This window comes from Lissotriton vulgaris, chromosome 4_1 (assembly GCF_964263255.1).
Source record: "Lissotriton vulgaris chromosome 4_1, aLisVul1.2, whole genome shotgun sequence".
In the NCBI taxonomy this organism is placed as follows: Eukaryota; Metazoa; Chordata; class Amphibia; order Caudata; family Salamandridae; genus Lissotriton; species Lissotriton vulgaris.
The window spans coordinates 998,309,177-998,329,733 of NC_141691.1; the positions used below are offsets into that span (position 1 = coordinate 998,309,177).

Consider the following 20,557-nt stretch of genomic DNA (forward strand, 5'->3'; position numbering starts at 1 on the left):
TGTTCTTGGAAATGACAACGATGGCCAAACACCGCAAAGGCATTTCAAGGCAAAGTAGACTCAAAAGCTCAAGATAAAAGACAGACCAAGGAAGCCTTCCTGCATACAGCCCACCATAATAAATTAGAAACACTTTCTTGGATGAATTAATACATGTATACCAAAAGTGAGGATGCATATTTGAGATGAAAATGTGTGTATTTCCAGATTGAAAGCTGATGTTTAAAGAAAAATGACTGGTTACATATTTGAGGCCGATATTTGAATGATAAATCATGTGGATCAGTTGGCATTTCAGAGACTCCTTATTAGTAATACCTTGGTGCCAGGGGTATTGCAACTATGGCTGCTATGTATTGCCCATGTCAAGGCATTCCAAATTGCTAAAGTCCAATGAACTGAGGTGATCACAGCTGATAATCCTGCATAAGGTGGCCACTATTGTAATCACGTCTGATGTGATCACTATTACAACACTAATAATGTTAGCAGCACGGGATGATATGCACTGAATTTAAATAGCTCTTATAACAGGAAAGGTTGGAGTCCTCTGACACACACACACACAGACACGCACACCCACACTCTCTCACTTTTCACCAAGTTTGACTATCAAAAAACTTCCTCTGCAGCCCTCCCTTTTCCTTGCCAACAATCAGTCTCACGACCAATAGGCCCAATCCAGGTAGAGACATGATTTTCGAAGTAAAAAATGTCTTTCTTGTAGCTGTCTGCTGCCTAACATTGTCTCGGCTTCTATATGTCAACAGGTAAAATATATTCTGCCAGTTCTTTTTCCTAAATCTCCTACTTTCCAGTTTTAAAATGTTGGCATGTATGGAATGAGACACCGTCTTCAATGACAAACTGCTGAAGATAGCAACAGATATTAAATCTAAAGATCTGTACAATCATGAAAAGGCATATGCTTTATATTGTCTAATGAAAAGAAAGTGAGAAAGGGTCAAACGGCTCATATGACCAAGACTTATCACATAGCGATGACACATAAGCAACGCAACAACAAAATACCATTTGTTTCTGGAGAAAGAGCTCAGGTGGTATTTATGTTTACACTTTGATTAAAAAGTAAAACGGACCGCAAGCATTTCATCATTAAGAAAAAGAAAATTGTGACATAAATTTGATTACACTTCTGTTCTCCATGCCTCACCTTGCTGTTTGTATCTTAGCCACTATAATCTTTACAGTTTTACTTGTTTGAGAGTTACCACCTATCCCCTACCATAGAGTGAACCTATTTTAAGATTATTAATGTTGTCAGATTGTATTTACACACTTCCCACTGACCCACAACCGGGAAGCAGTCTGACTTTCTTTAAAGATTAATAGGTGAACTGATTGCCAAAAACCTCCCTCCAGCCCCCTATTCTGGAAACGATCCTGGGAAACCAGACAAAATCCTTAACTACCATTCTAGATGTACCTCAACACCCCGTGGTCTGTTAGTGGAGCACAAGACAAGCTGCGAGATTGACCTGCCTGCCTGGAACAATGAACCCTCTTCAGTCCACAACTGGGGGAAATCTTAAATGGAATGCTGTCTGATCTCTTCTCGTGTGTAGTGATAATAGATTTAAATCATTTCAACCTTGAGTATACCAAACAAATTTGGGACAAGTAGGTATGGAATAGAGAAGCAGAAGCCACTGGCATCAGCAAGGGCCAACTGGTGTTAGAGTACGAGCCGCTCCGCGTGAGGAGCAGCTGCAGGAACAACGAGACTAAAATGGCCCTGATCTTGGCTTCTATGTCAAAGCTTAGTAAACAGTTGTCACCGTATAAAGCATAAGACATTGAGGTGTTATTGTGATGCTGTAGAGCCTCATACTTAAGCAGAGACATGAACATTGAACAAATAAAATGAGTCTTAAGGCACATATGAGTTGGAGGTTCAACATCTAGCGGATTACATAAGCTTGTCTTCAACAATAGGTGAGGGTGAGCCCTCATTTGGTGACCAAATAACACAACTGGGGGGACAAAAGAGGAAAGGGGGAGAAAACATTGGTCTGTGGGAGAGGGGTGGGGGATGAGCCCTGTGTAATGTCAGCTAAGTCATATGTAAGAACTGGGTAGAGAGGGAGGGGTCCTCACTGGACCTGCAAAACACGGTTACATCGTCAAAGAGTTGGGGAGCCCGCAGTCAAAGAGAGTAGCAAAGTGTACTAGCTTGGAAAAGTTGTCAATTAGTGGCTGCCTGGGGTGGGCAAATTTGGTATCGGTGTGGGTGATCTGGGCCGTCAGTAACTCCGTTGCCATGACGTACCAGAGGCTCAAGAACCATGCCGAGCTAGGTGGGGCTGAGGATTTCTTCCAGTGGATGGCAATGGTCTGCTTCACTGCTCGAAGCATGTGTGCGATGAGACAACAGTCAGAGTGGGTCATGGCTGTGAGTTGCAGCGGTTTGATGCCTAGAAGAGCCACTGTGGGGGAGTTTGGTATTACGAACCCCACAGTTTCTTTGATGTGACTCGGGACCTCGTTCCAAATCATGGTCAGCATTGGGCAGGACCACCAGATTGTAATTTTGGCTTTTAAACCCATTCATGCAGCTGTCCCCCCACACCACAGCACTGCTCACCAGTCCCAAGGTCCAGGGGAATCGTGAACCACTGCTGCAATTTTAAATCTTCTCCCTGCTTCTCACCTGCCACACTGTGTCTGGAGGACTGCCCTTACAGGAAAATCACTTTTTGTGCTCTTCTCCACGTCAGCTTCCATAAGCACAAAAAGAGTAAGCAGGACATCTGTTGTCAAAAATTGTCAGTCAGCATCCTGTCACGCATTGGCTGCATCAGCTTAAACACAGTGAGAGAGCAGATTCTACCATGTCACTGAGTCAAATTCCTCAGAAGGGATTGACACTCCAGAGGCCTCCCTGCTGCAGGGCTGCAAACTTTGGGGTCACATGATATTATCCAGGGCACAAGTCCTAAAAAAAGAGGTGGGGGGACGCTCACAGACAGGAAGTGACGTCACGACCGGAAGTGACGTCACGAAAGGCAAAAACCTAGAAGTGGGGGGACGCTCAAATACGTGAAGTGACGTCACGACTGGAAGTGACGTCACGAAAAGGAAAAAATCTGTTAAAATAGGTATGTGTTTAATAGTTGGTGTAGCGCTTTTATAATTTAAAATCAACAACCTAAATTTGATTGCCAGAGCGGATTGGCAAACTCCGATGGCAGTGTACGGGCAAGTGGAAAGTTTGTTGAGGACCTTGGCAAGAGAGTATACACTGGGAGGGGGCACGAACAGGAAGCCCTTGGGGCACAACGGACATTGAAAATGGTGCGGTGCAGTGCACTGAGGATTTGGGATGGAGCAATATGTGCCGTGGGTGTTGGACAAGGCAATCATACACAGGAACTGAGCAGACAGTGTATGTGTAGGGAACTTGGGGCGAGTTATTTGCAGTCCGAGAAACTTCCGATTTCAAAATGGTGGACGGCGTTTTGATTGTGCAGGGTGGACGGCGTCCACCCTGGAAAACCCTCAAATAAGTGGGGGCATGCCGTCCACCCGCGTGGTACCCCGACTCGTGCCCTGATATTATCGGACATTAACATTGATCTCCTTAGTCCTTTCAATCTCCTTAAAATAGGCATCAGATTTAGGTAGAGCCCCTCTTCCGTTGAGATTCGCTGACCCCCACACATGCTCTCTCGAACCCCATCTTGCCAAGCGGTGTCTCTTTCTCTAGACCCGCAGGTGATAATATTATTGGCGCTCCCCCAGATTGGAGGAACTCTTCGGGGTCTTTACAGCTAGCATGGACCTTTTAGTCCTTTGAAGATCCTCGAATTAAGATGGGGGCTCACAGGGGGCTGCAGAGTTCAGGCCAAGGTACCTGGAGGACCTTTGAACTTAGTTCTGCTCCTGCAAGCAGTGGTTTAGCAAAGGAATCATGGGCCCTAAGGCACACAAGGGAAGTGGGACTCCCCTTGCCCTTGATTGATCAAGTACAGGTATAGTGACCTCTCACAGTCCTTGGTCCCAGTGCCACTGCACCTGCTGCACCATTGGTAGTTACGCCTTTTTTTTTTTTTTTTGGTGCAAAACATTATTGAGCACTGTCAGGAGTACACAGCGTCTCGCCAACAACCCGGAGGTCGGCCGCTATCAATGCATATATATAGGACCAGTAATGACAGAAGTGCATGGGTGCGAATACAATCGCGTCAAACAGTAGCATCCATGTGACAAGTGCAGCGTCTACATAGCTAAATCAATGTGTCTCGCATTTTTTGATATTTTATGTCAACATTAACATGTGCAGTGTCTAGGTGACTCCCATTTGAGTCTGGGTGCTTTCCCACCCCACACCAGTCGGAGCAATTCCGAGCGTAGCAGCCGAAAGAAATAGGGTCCGGGATGAAACGGAATGTTCAAAAAAAGGTACAAAAGCTGAGGGAGTATTACCATTTTAACTAATGAGGCCCGCCTAGCCATGGAAAGGGGGAGTGCGATCCATCTGGATATATTGTCACTTATCTTGTCCATCACAGTGCCATAATTAGCACGAATCAGTTCTTCTCTACTCTTCTCCACATGTATACCCAAGTATTTAAAATCCCCTGTGCACCAGGCAAGCGGGAACTCTAGCGGAAACTGACTTGTCGAGGCAGTAAGGGGGAAGATACACGACTTATTCCAGTTGATTTGGACTCCTGAAAGGGCACCAAACCGTATAAATTCCCGGAGTATGGGATGTAGGTTGTCGCTAGGGTGGCGAACATAAAGGGTGATATCATCAGCATACATAGAGACGAGTATTTGTCTCTGAAAACAGCGTAGTGCACTGTCCCGATGATGCTGCCGCAGTTTAGCAGCCAGGGGTTCAGTGGCTATAGCAAAGAGGAGTGGGGACAGGGGGCAACCCTGCCTTGTCCCTCTGGAGATCGGGAAGTCCGAAGACAATTTCCCATTGATGAGGACCCTGGCCATTGGACGCGTATATAATAGTCTAATCCAGGAAATAAATATAAGTGGGAATCCCATTCGCTCTAGAACCTTGAACACATATTCCCATTCGAGCGAGTCAAATGCCTTGGTGGCGTCTAAAAAAATGGCTGCCATTGGGAGATCTTCGTGGACGGAGTCATAGACCGAGAAAAAGGTACGGAGATTGTGCGACGTCGCCCTACCAGGGACAAATCCGGCCTGGTCCGGAAGTATCAGATCAGGCAGGAGGAGGCTGATGCGAGCTGCAATCAATTTTGCAAGAATTTTCACGTCACAATTTAACAGGGACAACGGTCTGTAAGAGTCGCAGCTGGAAGCGGATTTACCTGGCTTGAGTAGGGACGTAATAAGGGCAATTCTCATGGAGGCAGGGAGATGGCCCACCTCTAGTGCGTCCTCATAAACCTCCAGCAGCACTGGTGCCATGAAGTCAATAAACGTTTTGTAGAATTCAATAGGGACGCCATCCAGCCCAGTGGCCTTACCCGACTTCATACTCATGATAGCCTCCCTGACCTCATCTAATTCAAAGGGGGCACTCAAAAAGGCTCTCTGTGCATCGCTCAACCATCCCAAGGATACATCCGCTAAATAATCGTCCAGTGTGAGTTCGCCAGTCCTGCTAGAGGAGTATAGGGCACCATAGTGTCGCACAAATTCGTTCAGGATTTGTGCGGTGTCCCTGAGTACCAGCCCCTCAGCAGTCTCAAGTTCCAGTATAACAGTTGGCGAGCGCATTAGCTTAACCGTTGCCGCCAGGGCCTTCCCAGGTCTCTCACCCTCTCCATATCGCCTGGCCACCCAGTACTTGTTCCTAAACTTTACCTCGCGGGCAGCCTCCTCGGAGTATTCCGACAGTTTTTCACGAATGGTAGCGAGGGTTGCATTGTCAGGGTTTGCTCTAAGGCGGTTCTCTGCACTCCGTAGGTCAGCTTCTAGATTGCGTAATCTATTCAGTATGCTCTTGAGCACTCCTGAGCCTTTCGAAATACATAAGCCCCGGAGTGTGGCCTTAAAGGCGTCCCATATGGTCTCAACGTCCTGGACAGAGTCCTTATTGCGTTTAAAGAAATCCAAACATTCATCCCGGAGTTCTTCTTGGAACTCCGAGTCTAATAACATAGAGGGTTGCATACGCCACGCCGTCACTGGAGGGCCCAGCTCAGAGCCGGACAATGTAATAAAAACGGGGGAGTGGTCGGAATATGTCCTGGGGAGGTGCGACGCGTGAACCAGCGCCGTGTACAGATGCGAGGTCAGGAGGAAATAGTCGAGCCGTGCCCATGACTTAGCTTGCGCTGTAAAGTGTGTTCCTTCCCCTCTAGTCCCGCAGTGTGAACGCCGGGCGTCTGTGAGATTGTTACCGACAATGGTTGCTCTAAGGACTTCTCGCCCGTTAGTATAATGGTGGGGGGCGGGGTGTGACCTATCCAGGGGGGGGTGCAGGGTCGTGTTGAAATCTCCCCCCCATATGAGGTGTTGTGGTCCCGTCTCCACTATCGCAGCCCATAAAGCAGTAGAGAACTTTCTGTCATCTGTGTTAGGCCCATAACAACATGCTAGTGTCACTGTCATATGCCCCAGTCTACCCCATAACAAACAATACCTCCCCTGGGGGTCAGCCCTGGAGCCAGCCAGCCGAAAGGGTGTAGACTTCTTAACCAGAATGGCCGTGCCTCGTGCATATGAGGAGTAATTAGCGAAGATCGCGTGGGAAGCCCACCTACTTCCAAAGGCGTGCGATCTGTGGGGCGCAAAATGCGTTTCCTGCAGGAAAGCAATGTGAACGTTATGGCGATCAAGGTAACTCAATAATTGTCTTCTCTTCCTATGGTCTCCCAGCCCTCTCACATTCCAAGTAATCACATTTAAGCGTGTGTCACCCATGTATCAGTGCGAAACAATGAATGCAGGATTAAAGCGTGTAAAACGGCCCAGTCAGCGTTAGCAATAAACAGGTCAACGCCCAATCGGACCGGCCCAGTGACACCCAGAGGGTGCAGGGATCCGAACACTGAGGGAGCGCCCCCATCACCTGTGTCACGTCTCAGCCACAGACAACGCACATCACACCCCCCCCCCCCCCCTTATCCTCCGGCCACAACCAAGGAGCCCTCCACAGGGCAGATAAGTGAGTTCAAAACCCATCATGCACATGTTAGAACCTGAACCCCAACAGAACTCCCAGCACACCCCCTCACCCACCCCCCCCCCCCAGAGTCCCAACAAAAGGACCTGACTTGAAGAAAGAAAAACAGTTCTCAGTACTCAACCATATAGGGCTAAACTTTCCGGCTCTTCTAAAGGGAGCCATACCTTGCCCAGTGCATGCCCGTTCCGCCAGGTAAACAGTCCACCACCCCCCAACCACTGAAGCTTTCCCAACTCGCCAGTACCCCAGGCCCGCCCCCCACCCACATACCAAAACAATGCAAGGAAACAACCAACAAACAAGAATCAAAGTCAATGTCATTGGGGAACACCCAGTAGGGGTCATCTGAGGTGCACGTTCCACCACCCCCAGTCGTCCCACTCCGTGCAAGTCCACCCTTGGGGTCTCCATCTGGAGCAGAGAGGGAGTAAGGGAGTGGGGGCCTGGCATACATTACCACCTGCAGTCCAACACCCGTCCATGGCACCCCAGGGGCAGCCGCAGCCACCGCAGAGAAGGATGGGACCCCCTGTGCAGAGAGGGGAGCGAGGACGATCCAGTTGAGTGCAGGATCAAGAACAATAGAGAGCCAGCCGTTGATTATTCGGGACCAGATGCATTTAAGTCATCAGCGTCCGCAGGTCTTCTGTGTCGTTTAGGCAAAGTCCTAAGGTAGTCCTCGACCTGTTGTGGGTTGAGAAAGAAGTGCTGTGTACCCTGGTGGGTGACTCGCAGCTTGGCCGGGTACAAGAGGGCATAGTCAATGTTCAGGTCCCGAAGCTTCCTCTTGACCGCAAGGAACTTTCGCCGTTGCTCTTGAACTACCGGGGTAAAGTCAGGGTATATGGAGAAGGGCACGCCATCATACGTTAGATTCTGGTTCGCTCGGGCTGCTTGGAGCGCCGCATTGCGATCTCGGTAGTTGAGCAGGCGCGTAATTATGGGTCGCGGCGGGGCCCCGGGTTTGGGCTGAGGTCCAAGGGAGCGATGGGCGCGCTCCACTATAAATTGATTCGAAAGAGCTTCTGCCCCCACTGCCGCTGTAAGTAGTCTCTCTATGTACAACTCCATCTTCCCCGTGTTGGTCGACTCCGGAATGCCCGTGACGCGAACGTTGTTCCGCCGACTGCTAGCTTCCAACTCCTCGTTTTTGGCAGCAATCACTCTTAACACATTGTCCATTCTAGCAAGGCGAGAGTCATGTGCCGCGGTGGTGTCGTCATTTTCTGATATCCTGCGTTCCACCTCAGTTATGCGCTCTTCATGTACATCCATCTTTTGGACTATTCCATCCATTCTAGATGAAAGTCTATCCACTTTGTCAACCACCGTTGCAAAGCCCTGGCGCATCTCCTGCAGCATGGTTGCTATATCTGGGGCCGGCGGGGTCGATGTCGAGGCCTCCGTGACAGGGCTCCGGGGCTGCACCGCGTCCCCCGTGTGTCGCATCGCCTTCTTCTGTGGCGTGGGTTCAAACTGCAGCCTGGGTTGGCGACTGTCCGGCTTCCCCATGCCGGCAATGTGAAGTATGAAGCTTCCGCGTCTAGGCGCTATCCGCACTGCAGCTGGAGAGGAGCAAGTGAAGGGTATAGTTTCTCCGCACTACTCAGTGCAGTGCAGCGGTGCCTCTGCTGCAAACGAGGCGCTAGGCAGCTGGGGAAGGGCGGCGGATGTCTGCAGGGCGGCCCGCAGCGAGACCGAGTGCAGTTCGGGTGTAGATCAGTCTCCCGGGTAAAAGTGCGAGAACACCAGCCAAAGATGCAGCGCCTCGAGGTCTTTTCCAGGAGCGCTAAGCCGTTGGAGTCGTCAGCTCGTCAAAGGTGCGGCAAAAATCGGGCATTGAGGCCGTGTATGGCAATGGTATGGCCAGGTCACCAGAAGCCTCGGGCCCTCTGCAGGTGTGAACCGTCGGTCCAATATGGCGCTGGTAGATCGCGCCTAGCACAACAACTGTACGGCTCGTGGCAGGGCGAAGCCAGCGGGGGCACCGCACCTCCTCTGCCCCCGCGTCGCAAGCAATGCGTACCGCACGTACCTCTGCAGCCCGTTCTTGATGCCGGCCCCACCGTCAGTACCGACTGCGCCGCTCGCCAAGCTCCGGAGGCCCACTTGCCTCGTGGCGAGCCTCGGGCTCGCGTAGGTCCAGGAGCCGAATGCAGGCTCCGACGCGGCAAGGCACACGTCGGCCGGGGGGCTCCGCAGGCTGCAACTCCGGAGTCCAAGGGGGTAGAGCTACCAAAGTTGCACCAAGTGTGCAGTGGCCTCCGCTGCCCCTCCGTGGGGATTTTCGGGCGGGTGGGTGCAGTGAAAGGAGGATAAACAACGGATAGTTATGCCAGGCTGCTGGAGCCTCACGCAGGTGCGGCCATTCAGCAAGTGCGCCCTCTAGCGCCCCCCGTAGTTACGCCTTTGCTTGCAACCCCTGCGAGCAAGTGTTTCTAAGTGAACTACTCCGTGTCTACAGATAGCACCTCGTCGTGCCATGTATTAGTCTCTTGATGGCTTGGAACTGTATATGGTTTTGCAAAGCATCCAGCCACAGCCCGTGCAGGTAAGAGCGGTGGAGGGGATTCCACAGCTGCCACTGAAGTAAAATGAAATAAATAATTAATCTCCCCTTCGTCGTTTGTTTAAACACCCCCCTCCCCCCCCCCTCCTCTTATCTGCAAGGGCCGCGCCTAATAAACATCCATGCATGTCACTGTAACATAATAGCATGCAGTTCATCAAACATTTTGTGGTGTTGCTGATTCTTACTGGCAGTTGAATATTCCAGTCAACTGGGGTTTGCACAGGGTGTGATAAATTTCAGGCTAGGGTTGCATCAGTTGTAACCGGTTTAAGGGTGGAAGCATGCACTGTGTAATCAAGGTTGCTAATGCTATATATTGGCTCAGGAGACACAGAGCAAAAAAGTCCACATTACAACTGCAAGGCCTCTTATTAGATGAACGCAATTGGTTTCAGACAGGTGTAGGCGTGCGCTGAGCCCCCCCTGAAGAGAAGGTACGCGATTGACAATTATATGGAGTGCCTAATTTAGAAGCAATCAGTCATTTCCAGGTGAAGATCGCCTTCCAGATTGTGTCTGGGGCTTTAGAAGACAAAAAAGGCATTGACTGGGTTTAATTAGTTTTTAGTCTCATTGGCGGGTCGGCCCTCCTGAGCTCTTTTTGTGAAAAGCCCTTTCTCTGGGGTTCATTCACTGGCTTAGACAGTTAGTGCAGATAAAACGTGTGTAAAAAAACAATAATCCTAAAATCGCTTCTTCACTGCCGAGTACAAAGGCTTTTATATAATTTTCCCATACTACCTCCTTTTTTCTTACGCTCCCATCTTAGAAATGAGCAAAAAAAAATATTTTCCATATCAAGCCCATAATTGACCAAAACAATTTTAGTGGTGAATAACATTTGAGTATACTTTTTCTTTTTGTTGTTCTTAAAAAAATGGTGTTAATCCCTATGTTTTAAAACCATCATAGCTAGTTAGCAGTGCAATAGAATATGCAACATAATTCACCTCTTAGGGTTGCATGGCTGAATTATTCCATATGTTCCAGCTTAGAATATCGACAAACTCAATGGAGGTCATATTATGGCAGGAACGTCCACCCTAGGTCCAGAAGGGTCAAATCCTCTTCAGAATGTCAGGATAACTAATGTATTTGTAAATAAGCTCCATTTCCGGTAACTATATTTGAATGTATGGTATGTCAATACCCTGGATCTCTGGTATGGATCCTGACCTTATGAACTTAATTTTCTCAGAAGGTGTGGCACTTAATTTTGACACTCCTGTTCTAGGAATTGGTCTCAGAAGGTGTGGCGACATTAAAATGCCACCTCACACTAGTCAGTAACATTGATTGATTGCCCTGACCAGAAGATGGTTCTCTGTCTTTTTTTTACATTCTGGCTTAGAGAAAGATTTAACTGTACTATTCTTGTGTAATCAAAAACATTAATAAACAAAAAATACGTATAGGTATACATACATGGACTTTCGGTCATCCCTCTTCATCAATTTGTCTGTTCAACTGTTCAACCGTCACTCAATTTTGTTTCCAACCATCATAGCATGGGGCAGTGGCTCAGCCCACTTTAGTCATATCTTGCTCTGTGAGTGAAGGCAGTTGGCCAGCGCACACATGCACATCCACCTAGAAAGAAGTACACTTCAGTGCTAAGCCTCCATCTTTTTTAAGTCTGGTCTAAAGACAGCTTTAGCTTTCAGTATACTCAAGTAATTTAAAAAAAATCTGAAATAAAAATACTTTAACTGAGCCTGCTGCACATCCACCTAAAAAGAAATGCAGTTCAGTGCCAAGGTATTACCTCACGTGTGCAGTGCTTTTTTTCATCAAATTCTTTATCCTGCTAAGTTTTTTTTGTCATCTTTCTGTCTTTACTTTAAACTATGACTATATGTTATACACACCTGCCTGCTAGGTAGCACTCATTCTCTTCTGTTAAATCATCTGCAATTGTTTTTATTTGTAATGTAATCTTTTTTTGAAAGCTTATGACCACCACATTTATATGGCTACATGTTAACTTTTTGAATTTTTTTTTTTCGTTTTTGCGGCATATGCTTTCACCAGCTTTCCATAGTTAGAGCCACTGGCTGTTACCAATGCTTGTTTCGTTGGCAATTTCTGCTAATTAATGTATGCAAACAAAACATACATGCCCAGCTGAAGGCAACTAACAACAAGACAACGAGAAAAGTTAGTGAAGTCTTGTATTGTTAGCAATGCTCCTCTGTTTTTACAAGCCCACACCATTGAATAAAACCAACACCACTTAATGTGGTGCTTCCTTCATCACTGACACCGAAACATGTATAATACAATCAAAATACTAGAGCATGGATCCAGCTAATAAAATATTGTGTTCCTTTCGTGAATCTACTGAATCTTGAACCAATGGAGTGCTTTCTTATCACACTGAAAATACGCCTACGCATGTTTATTCCGCCTTTTGTGAATCGTTTGCTGTGGCACTAATACCGTCTACCTTATTTATGTTACTACTGTATTTTAGTCTCACTCATATAATTAAAAAGGTGAAACCTTTCATCCCACCGCCAGACTTCCACACAGCAGTGCAAGCCTTAATAGTATTCAACCTCGATTACTGGAGCGCAACACTTACAGGATTACCTAAATCAGCCATGGCACCACTCAAGCGACCCTTATTAATTTATTTTACACAACATTTTATTGCTTTCAATTGAAAACACAAAACTAGTAGCTGCCAGGGTATGTTACAAATAATGAATAATGCACTGTAGCAGTACATAGTAAATAGATAATAAAAATGACAAGCAAGCAAACACATATAATAAATAGGATAAAAATGACAAGCAATCAAACACATATAATAAATAGGATAAAAATGTCAAGCTAGCAAATACATGTAATAAATAGGATAAAAATGACAAGCAAGCAAACACATATAAATAGGATAAAAATGACAAGTAAGCAAGTACATATAATAAATAGGTTAAAAATGACAAGCAAGCAAATACAGACTGAGTGCAAAACCTATTCAAACACATCTCTTTAGGCCACTACAGATTCTAACTAGCAAACAACTCCCTCCCCACCTACAGTTACCCCTTGCCAAGATGTCATGTAGTGCGTCACAGTGGCCAACATCAGGCGACCCTTAATGCTGCGGCAAGACTGATAACAGGTACAAGACATTTCAAGCACATCACACCCTCTGTAAATTTTCTTCCCTGGCTCCCTTTCGAAGGTATGTCACAGTTAAAGATAACATGCATGGCACACAAAGCCCTACACCAGGATGAACCTACCTCGGTTAGCTATATGTAAGAAATGGGTTTCATGTCCGCATATATACAGTGCTCTAAAACCACTGGGGTCAAGTTTCCACTTTATAAAACTCTATACATAACAATAGTTATTTATATTCCTAATGGTTCATTGAACAATATTTGTCGAAGTTAACTCACTACATCTCTGCATGTTGGAGTGTGTATTTGTCAGGCTGTTGTGATGTTATTCATGTGGACCACATGCGTGCTCTTACTAGGTTTTTGTGGTTGAGCATTCACATTTTGTGAAGCAAAGGGTATGAGGGGTAGGACTCGGAATCAAATTGATAGTGTATCAATAGATACAGATTCACAAGTGCAGTGTGGCCCATGTGGGTAGTGTTTTGGTAAGCTGTATGCCATACAGCTTATATTGTGTTGATGCGAAAGTATGGCTGAGCTTCTGTGGAGTGGAGCAGAAAATGTTGAGAGGTATATCCATACATGGCTATGCCTACCTTCATTAAGGTTCTTTTTCCAGTTTCTGGTGAGCATTATCCTGACTTTCATGGTGTTGTTCCTCTTGTTAGTCACTCTTACATTTGGAAAACGGTTTATTGAGCAGCTTCATTATGTTGCTGAATGCGCTACCATAGTTTTCAAGCGCCTCTGTGGCAAGATCGACACATTCACGAGCCCTGTCTTTCTAATCCACAGCTTTTAGCATGTTGTGAATTATGTGACACACTCGTGAAATGGGGCCACTTGGCAGCTATGCCAACACTTTCACAAAACTCTAGGACAAGCCAAATGTTTTTTTAGCAAATGGAACAAATGGAATATATATTCTTGCAGACACTAGATATTTGTGAAACACGGTTTGGCAAGTGCCAATGTGTGTTTTATTTATAGAGTAAGTATAAATTTGTTCAGGAAGCCAGGCCAAACTTTTCTGCAGACTGTTTAATCTCCTGAGTTTACCTCTGGCACATACTACTACAATGTAGGTTTTTCATGAGTAATTATGTTTGCAGGACCAGAAATAAATCGTTGGTCAAACTTTTTTTTACTGGAAAGAATGTTTTTGCATCCAAGAAGCTTCTTTTTGGTACATTGTGCTTAGATACATTGACCACATTAGTACACATTGCTGTTGGTGTTCCTAAATGAGATGAGTGCGGGAAAGCATTCGCCAGTGATCCTTGCCTTGGAGCCTGGTCAATGTTGAGTAAGTACTGAGGGCCCGCAGTAACAGGCAATTGTTTTTCAGTACTTCCCCTCCACCTACTCTACGGTACATGCCTGAGGGCAGCACATTCCTTGTTTTTGGGGTAATCTTTTCTTGTAAAATCATTATAAAAACATGTTCTTATGTCATAAGGGTGGCACCAAATGGAAAGCATCAATGTTTTTTGGAAACACAACTCTTACCAAGCAAAAAAGTATCCATTCAAGTTGCACGTGGAGTAAAGTTCACAGCAACTTTGGCATTGTTCCTGTAGTGGAAAGGAGTAAGGGTGTGGCATGCTTTGGGGTACAGGTACTGTATTCTATCATCGTATCTTTATGCAAGTTAATATGTTGTCCTCTCCGTGTGCTTGTGTAAGATACTAGTTTAGTGTTATCTTGGGAGGTACCTCACACTAAAGGGCGGGTTAATTGATTCATCCCAGGGAGGGGAGGGGTTATCAGCACATCTGAGATAGCAGGGGATGGACAGCACGGGACAGGCCATTGTCTGAGCAGACAGTCTCGTGCTGTAGATGAAGAGCTCCCGGGCCCATGATTGGTGTCCGTCTGTCCTGCTGCAGTGGCTCCCTGACCCCCTTCCTCTCTCTCCCAGGGTCGTGCACATCACTTAAAAGACGTACCCATCTCTCTGAAGCCTGCCCTTTCAAGGGTCTGTAGGCTAAATATTCTGTCTTTTATTTTAATTAAGAGATAAGTGTTGCCGCTGAACAAAAAAGCTCGTGCGGGGGTGTGTGTGTGTGTGTGTGGGGGGGGGGGGGGCATAGATTACTGAGAGCGTCTTCATGAGATACTTTCTGATAAGTTGTAGCAGGGAACATGACTGTAAGTGTTGGTAGTAGGAAACATAGTTACGAAGTGCGAAATAAAGTGTTGCCACTACTTAAAGAAATTGGTATCATCCTAAAGATGAAGTCACATACCAGATGGAAATACATTTTATTGTATGTCACCAAAAGGATACATTTACAAAGACCTAGATAAGTACCTTTACAGAGCCCTGGCTGAATTAGATGAAGTCGCAATAATGTGCCACACGAACCAAACAGGCCTTCAGTTTCATGACTACGAAGCAGGTCTTCACACAATTTGTATTGTCCAAGAATATCCTTATTTCGACCCATAGTTCAGGGAGCTCCAACCATCCGCCAGCCTGTCAACAACCACCCTCAAACAGAATGCCCACAGAATGCCCACAGAATGCCCCCAGTCTTGCGCCTGCGCCATTACCTTACATATAGAACCGAGACTCCAGGCGCTGATCACTTGAAACTCCATTAAGACAAGACACACCATGCCTCCCTTTTCACCCCATGCCAAATATAGACACAAAAACTGGAGCCACCAGTGGAGTAACTAGAGCTTTTTCCGCCGGGGGCGGTCCCTGAGTTTGCCGGCCAGTGACAGCCAGTGCAGGTAAGAGCGGGGGCGACAGACGACGAGGGAAAAACTTATGAAAAAATAAAATGCCCCTTTGCTCGCCTCCAAAAAAATGCTGCCCAGTGGGGAGTGGGGGGGGGAGGGATTGGGCAGCTAAGCCACTGGGAGCCACACACTCACATAGGACAACGACACAGATATAATATAAAAGGCATTAAAGAGACTCAGAACATTCAATTGGTTATTCGGCTGCTGAACACATTTTGGTATTCCTTTCCCTGTAGGAACTAATGCTCACCTGCCATTTGTCTAGGTTTGTAGTATAGAAATACCAAATACATATACACATTGTAGTCACGGTCCTTGACCACCACTTCCCATAATTGAAGCACACTGCAGACTTAAACACCTTCACCACAATCGCCTTGGCCCAACAAGCAAAATATTTGTCTCTGACTTCCACCATGCCATACCGAGGCATATGTGATAGCTGCGCTAAGTGCAACACTCAAAACCACCTTACGACCTTGCAGAGCCTCAAACACTCACACTTGTATTAAAACGGGCAGTACACTAGTAAGACCACAACTCCATGGCAGCATTTTGAACCACCAGGTCATTAGCACTGCTAGTCGCAAAATGTTCCGACCATCCTGTTTTCACACCAAATGACAAATCCACATCTTCCTTAGACAGTCTTGATCTCTACAACTCACGCTCATGAGGTAGTGTGGCTCACTGGTTAGAGGCGGCAGACCCGAGAGCAGAGGACGGCCCGGGACCAGGGTTCGATTCCCGGCGCGGCAGGTTTCTGGACCAGTGTCAGCGGACTCGATAATTCTCTCGCCTCGGTGCCCACTCTGATCAGCTATCACACTGGGCATTAGCTTGCCTCATCTTCACTAACGGCCCCACCAGACCGCCGGGGATGCCTGGTCTCACCCTGGAGATACCCATTAAGGGACCATCTCTCAGGGAAGCCAGGAAGGGTTTCGCAGCGGTCGAAGCGCGGAGATACTCCCCCGGGAGTGATTCTAGCGCTATATAAACACGCAAATTAAATTAAATGACGGTAACTCTCACCTTTGAGGCAAGGCCCAACAATAACGCTAACCCTGAATATGTTTTTCACAATTTCATGATTTCAGCATTGACTTTCAAGTTCGGATTCACAAGCTCCTAGTATATAATCATGCCACCATACAGGGTTTGTAGTGGTACTGTGAGCACTTGGGTACCTGTTTTTATTACATTATGGTTTTTATTGAGGGAAGTTTCCAAGAGTCATGAGCAGGAAGGCAGGTCTTGCTCATAAGATCTTGACATTATGATTGTCAAATAATAATGATCTCTCGTGCAGGGCTTCCTCAGACAGGGCCGGACTGGCAGTAGCGGGCATCGGGTGTTTCCCCAGGAGGCTGGAAGGGTGCGGGCCGGTTTTGAAGCAGTGGGGTCCGGTTTTGATACTGGGGTCCGGTGCTGCAGCGGTGGGGGTCGGTTTTGTTACTAGGGGCGCTTTTGCAGCGGTGGGGACCGGTTCTGCAGCGGTGGGGGGCGGTTTTGTTACTGGGGTCTGCTTTTGCAGCAGTGGGGGCGAGTTTTGCAGCAGTAGGGGCCAGTTTTGTTACTGGGGGCCGGTTCTGCAGCGGTGGGGACTTTTTCTTTTACTGGGGGCCGGTTCTGCAGCGGTGGGGACTTTTTCTTTTACTGGGGGCCGCTTTTGCAGCAGTGGGGGGGGGGGGGGCGGTTTTGCAGCGAAGTGGGCGGTTTTGCAGCGGTGGGGGGTGGTTTGGTTACTGGGGGCTGGTTTTGCTGAGGTGGGGGCCGATTTTGGTACTAGGAGCTGGTTTTGTAGCGTTGCTTCCATATCGGCCTCTAGTAACAAAAGCAGCAGGGGTGGTTTGGGTTACCAATCCGGCCCTGTCCTCAGAGATGCCCAGAGGTATTAAGCCTAGTCAGTACAGTTTGATTAAGGTTGTGGAACGACAGGCAATTTGGGCAAAACGTGTCTCTACTTGCTTAGTATCTTTGATGAATGCTTAGTTTTGCAAAGTCGAGCTAAAGATGGCACTACCGCTACTTTGCAGTATTCCAAGCGTGCTTTTCGATTCTTTGCAAATATTTGTGCATTTATTCAGGGTTAAATATAATCCATAAAAAGTTAATGTAGATTTTTGTGTGGTGTATGTTTTACACTCTCTAACTCATAGGCCTTGTATGTTGCTATGCAAACTTTCCCGGGAGAATGAATGAGTGTTCAATTCTAGTTGAGGGCCGAGTGAAATCTAAGGAAGGGGTCAGTGGGGACGGGGGACGGGGGATGGGGGATGGGGGTGGTGCGTGGGCTTGTCAGTTCGGGAGTGCATGGTCTAAATGAACCCAGACTTTGTTACGCATATTTGTCACACACAGACTCACTCACTCACAGCCGAGTGTACCAAACATAACTTAGTGTGTGTGTAAAGTAACGCTGGGAAGTGGGGCAAGTAGTCCTGTTTTGACACTTAAAAACCTGTCAGTGTTTGCATTCCGGAGGAAGCCTGGAGCAGGTAACGAGCTCGTGAGTTGTTAGTGATCCGGGGCCGGTGGCCGCTTTGTCTCCCCAGATCCCGCGGGACGCTGCATTCCTCCGTCTGTAACGCGAGCTCCCGGGCCTCTCACCCCCTCTTGAGTTCAGGTCTAGAGCGCTTTCCCTTCAAAAGATTTACGGCATTTGTACTCAAGTGGAAAGAAATTACCCTTCTTACTCCACCAGAAGAAAAAAAAAGTTCTGTATGTAAATAGAAAAAAAATGTGCCCTTAGTTTAGGCTGAGCTAAGAAGTTCTTGGTTTACTCCTCTTAAGTTTACACACATCCTTTGGGCTTACCATGCTGTGTATCAGCTCCATTATTCCCCAAAACTTGACTGTTTTTGTGTCGGATTGCTGACCATACGGGCACATTTTCTTAAATGTTCACATTTTCGTGTGTGTATTCATGCCTCCTGTACTTTGCGGTAAATATTAATTTGTGTCCATGTTTTAGCTGTGGCCTTTAGAGCGCTTTTACCACTCCCGTGACTTCGCAGCGCTGGAATATTCTCCTATTAAAGGCAGCCCGGGGTGGGTCGCTCAGGTGTGATTTGTTGTCTGCTTGGTCTGGGGTTGTCTAGAAGGTGGGGTTGTCATGCATTATTGGCGTGCGTGAGATTTTGAGGATGTACTGAATATGTAGGACAGCTCAGTGCACAGGCATGGGGGTGCGACGATCATTGGTAGGATACATGTTTGCGCCGTTTTACTTAAATCATGACGTTTAAGGAAGGAGTTGAAGGATGGTAAGACTGACTTATCTGGCTCCACTGAATGTTGACCCGCCGTGACAGGAGTGCAAAGAGGTAGAAAAGGTGAGAGATCCGTCTTACATGGCAGGGAGCCCAGGCCAGTGGCATAAGTAACGCACAATGATGCCCCCCCCCCCCCCCTGCAGAATGTGACGAGGGGCCCTCGCGTCTCCCATACTACGCAGATATGCTTGGCCTGCATGGTGCCCCCTGAAGGGTGGGGCCCCCGCTCAATAGTAGGGACCACCCTGCGCCCCTTGTCGAGGGAAAGTACTGTGTGGTTGTTGTGTTTGCTTGAACGTGGAGCCAGGAAGAGACACAATGAGAGAGCAGCTTCGATCGTATTGGGTGTGATGTTAAACCACGGGCGATCAAGCCTCAACAGGCCAACCCTCAGCATTCTCTAGTGTCTAGAGGCTGTATTTCCGGATAACCGGCTGACGTCTGCAAACATCCGCCTCAGAGTCCAGTCAGGTGAATTATCACAGCTTTCCCATTGGTTGCAGACAGAGACTGTCTATAATGGCTGCAGTAACACTTACCTGAGCTTAACACTCAACAGCCAAGAATGTGAGCGTGAGAGGTGCAGATCTGACAGGCCGTTAGTGGCTATATGGCAGTGTTTTCCCCCAAACCGACCCTCTACATAGCATTTATTGCACGAAGTATGCCAAACCCCGTAACAGCCTCTCGACCGACCTCCTCTGTGGAAGTTGTGCAAGGGCTTGTTTACCTCCCGCTACATTTCAGGACACCAAGCACCAGTGATAGTGGGGGTCCGTGGAAGGAATTTTTGAGTAAAATGTGTTGCTGTAGTATCTGAGGGCAGCATGTCCCTTTGTGGTCGAATAATATCCTCTGAGACACGGATACAAATAAAAACAATTCACCGAAACCATGGCATAACAACAATGTGAAAGGAAAAAAACACATGCCAATAGAAAGGAGGTTCATTTTTAGACCAGAGGTCAGATGCATGTGCAGTTTACAGGCCTGGGGCAGCAGGGGCCAGTTGCTTGTCTGTGTAGGAATGCTGATGAAGGGGAGTTCTTGCAAGCTCAGCCAGGCTCAGGCCTGGAATATAGAAAAGGCCACCCCGAAATATTTTTGCTGACATGTTGAAGACCCTAATGACCTTCTGATCCCTTGAGTGTTTGGCATACTTGTCTGTGCTTCTGTTTCTGAGTGTCTGTCCTATGTCCTTTTTCAGGTATTCACCTACAAGCAGAGTACGATCACACGTCAGAAGGTGGCAGCCATGCATCCGACAAGCATTGAGGGGGTGGAAGACATGGCGGCACTGGTTGACCTCCATGAAGGCTCCATCATGTACAACCTTTTCCAGCGATACCATCAAAATAAAATTTACGTGAGTGTTTCCTTTCATTAAAACTGCTTTAATAACTGATTTGGTCCTGCTCAATATCCATGACTAGTTTACAAAGATTTTTGCCTTCCTGCATCGACATATGTTTGATATAGTACTACCAAGGGCATTGGATCAAATTGTGTTGCTCTAGGAGACTATTTGGGAACCCTGGTTCTAGTACTGTGAGTGGTCACATAGCCTTTTCATCCCCTTGCAGCTACTCTTCTTAGGTTTCTCCTAGAGTGTGCCTGCGCAGTCAGTGAAAGCTATTGTTATTTTAAAAAAGCCTCAGTTTTCCTCCATAATTCTTCC

The 20,557-nt window shown here is 47.2% G+C and overlaps 1 protein-coding gene across 1 annotated transcript in view; it reads left to right on the forward strand.

Moving 5' to 3' along the window:
* Positions 1 to 20,557, forward strand: part of MYO10 (myosin X) — a 593,993-nt gene that overhangs the window by 239,709 nt on the left and 333,727 nt on the right. Inside the window, exon 3 of the mRNA XM_086965266.1 lies at positions 20,087 to 20,245. Within this exon, the coding sequence (XP_086821392.1) occupies positions 20,087 to 20,245 (159 nt within the window). The remainder of the gene's footprint in view (positions 1 to 20,086; positions 20,246 to 20,557) is intronic.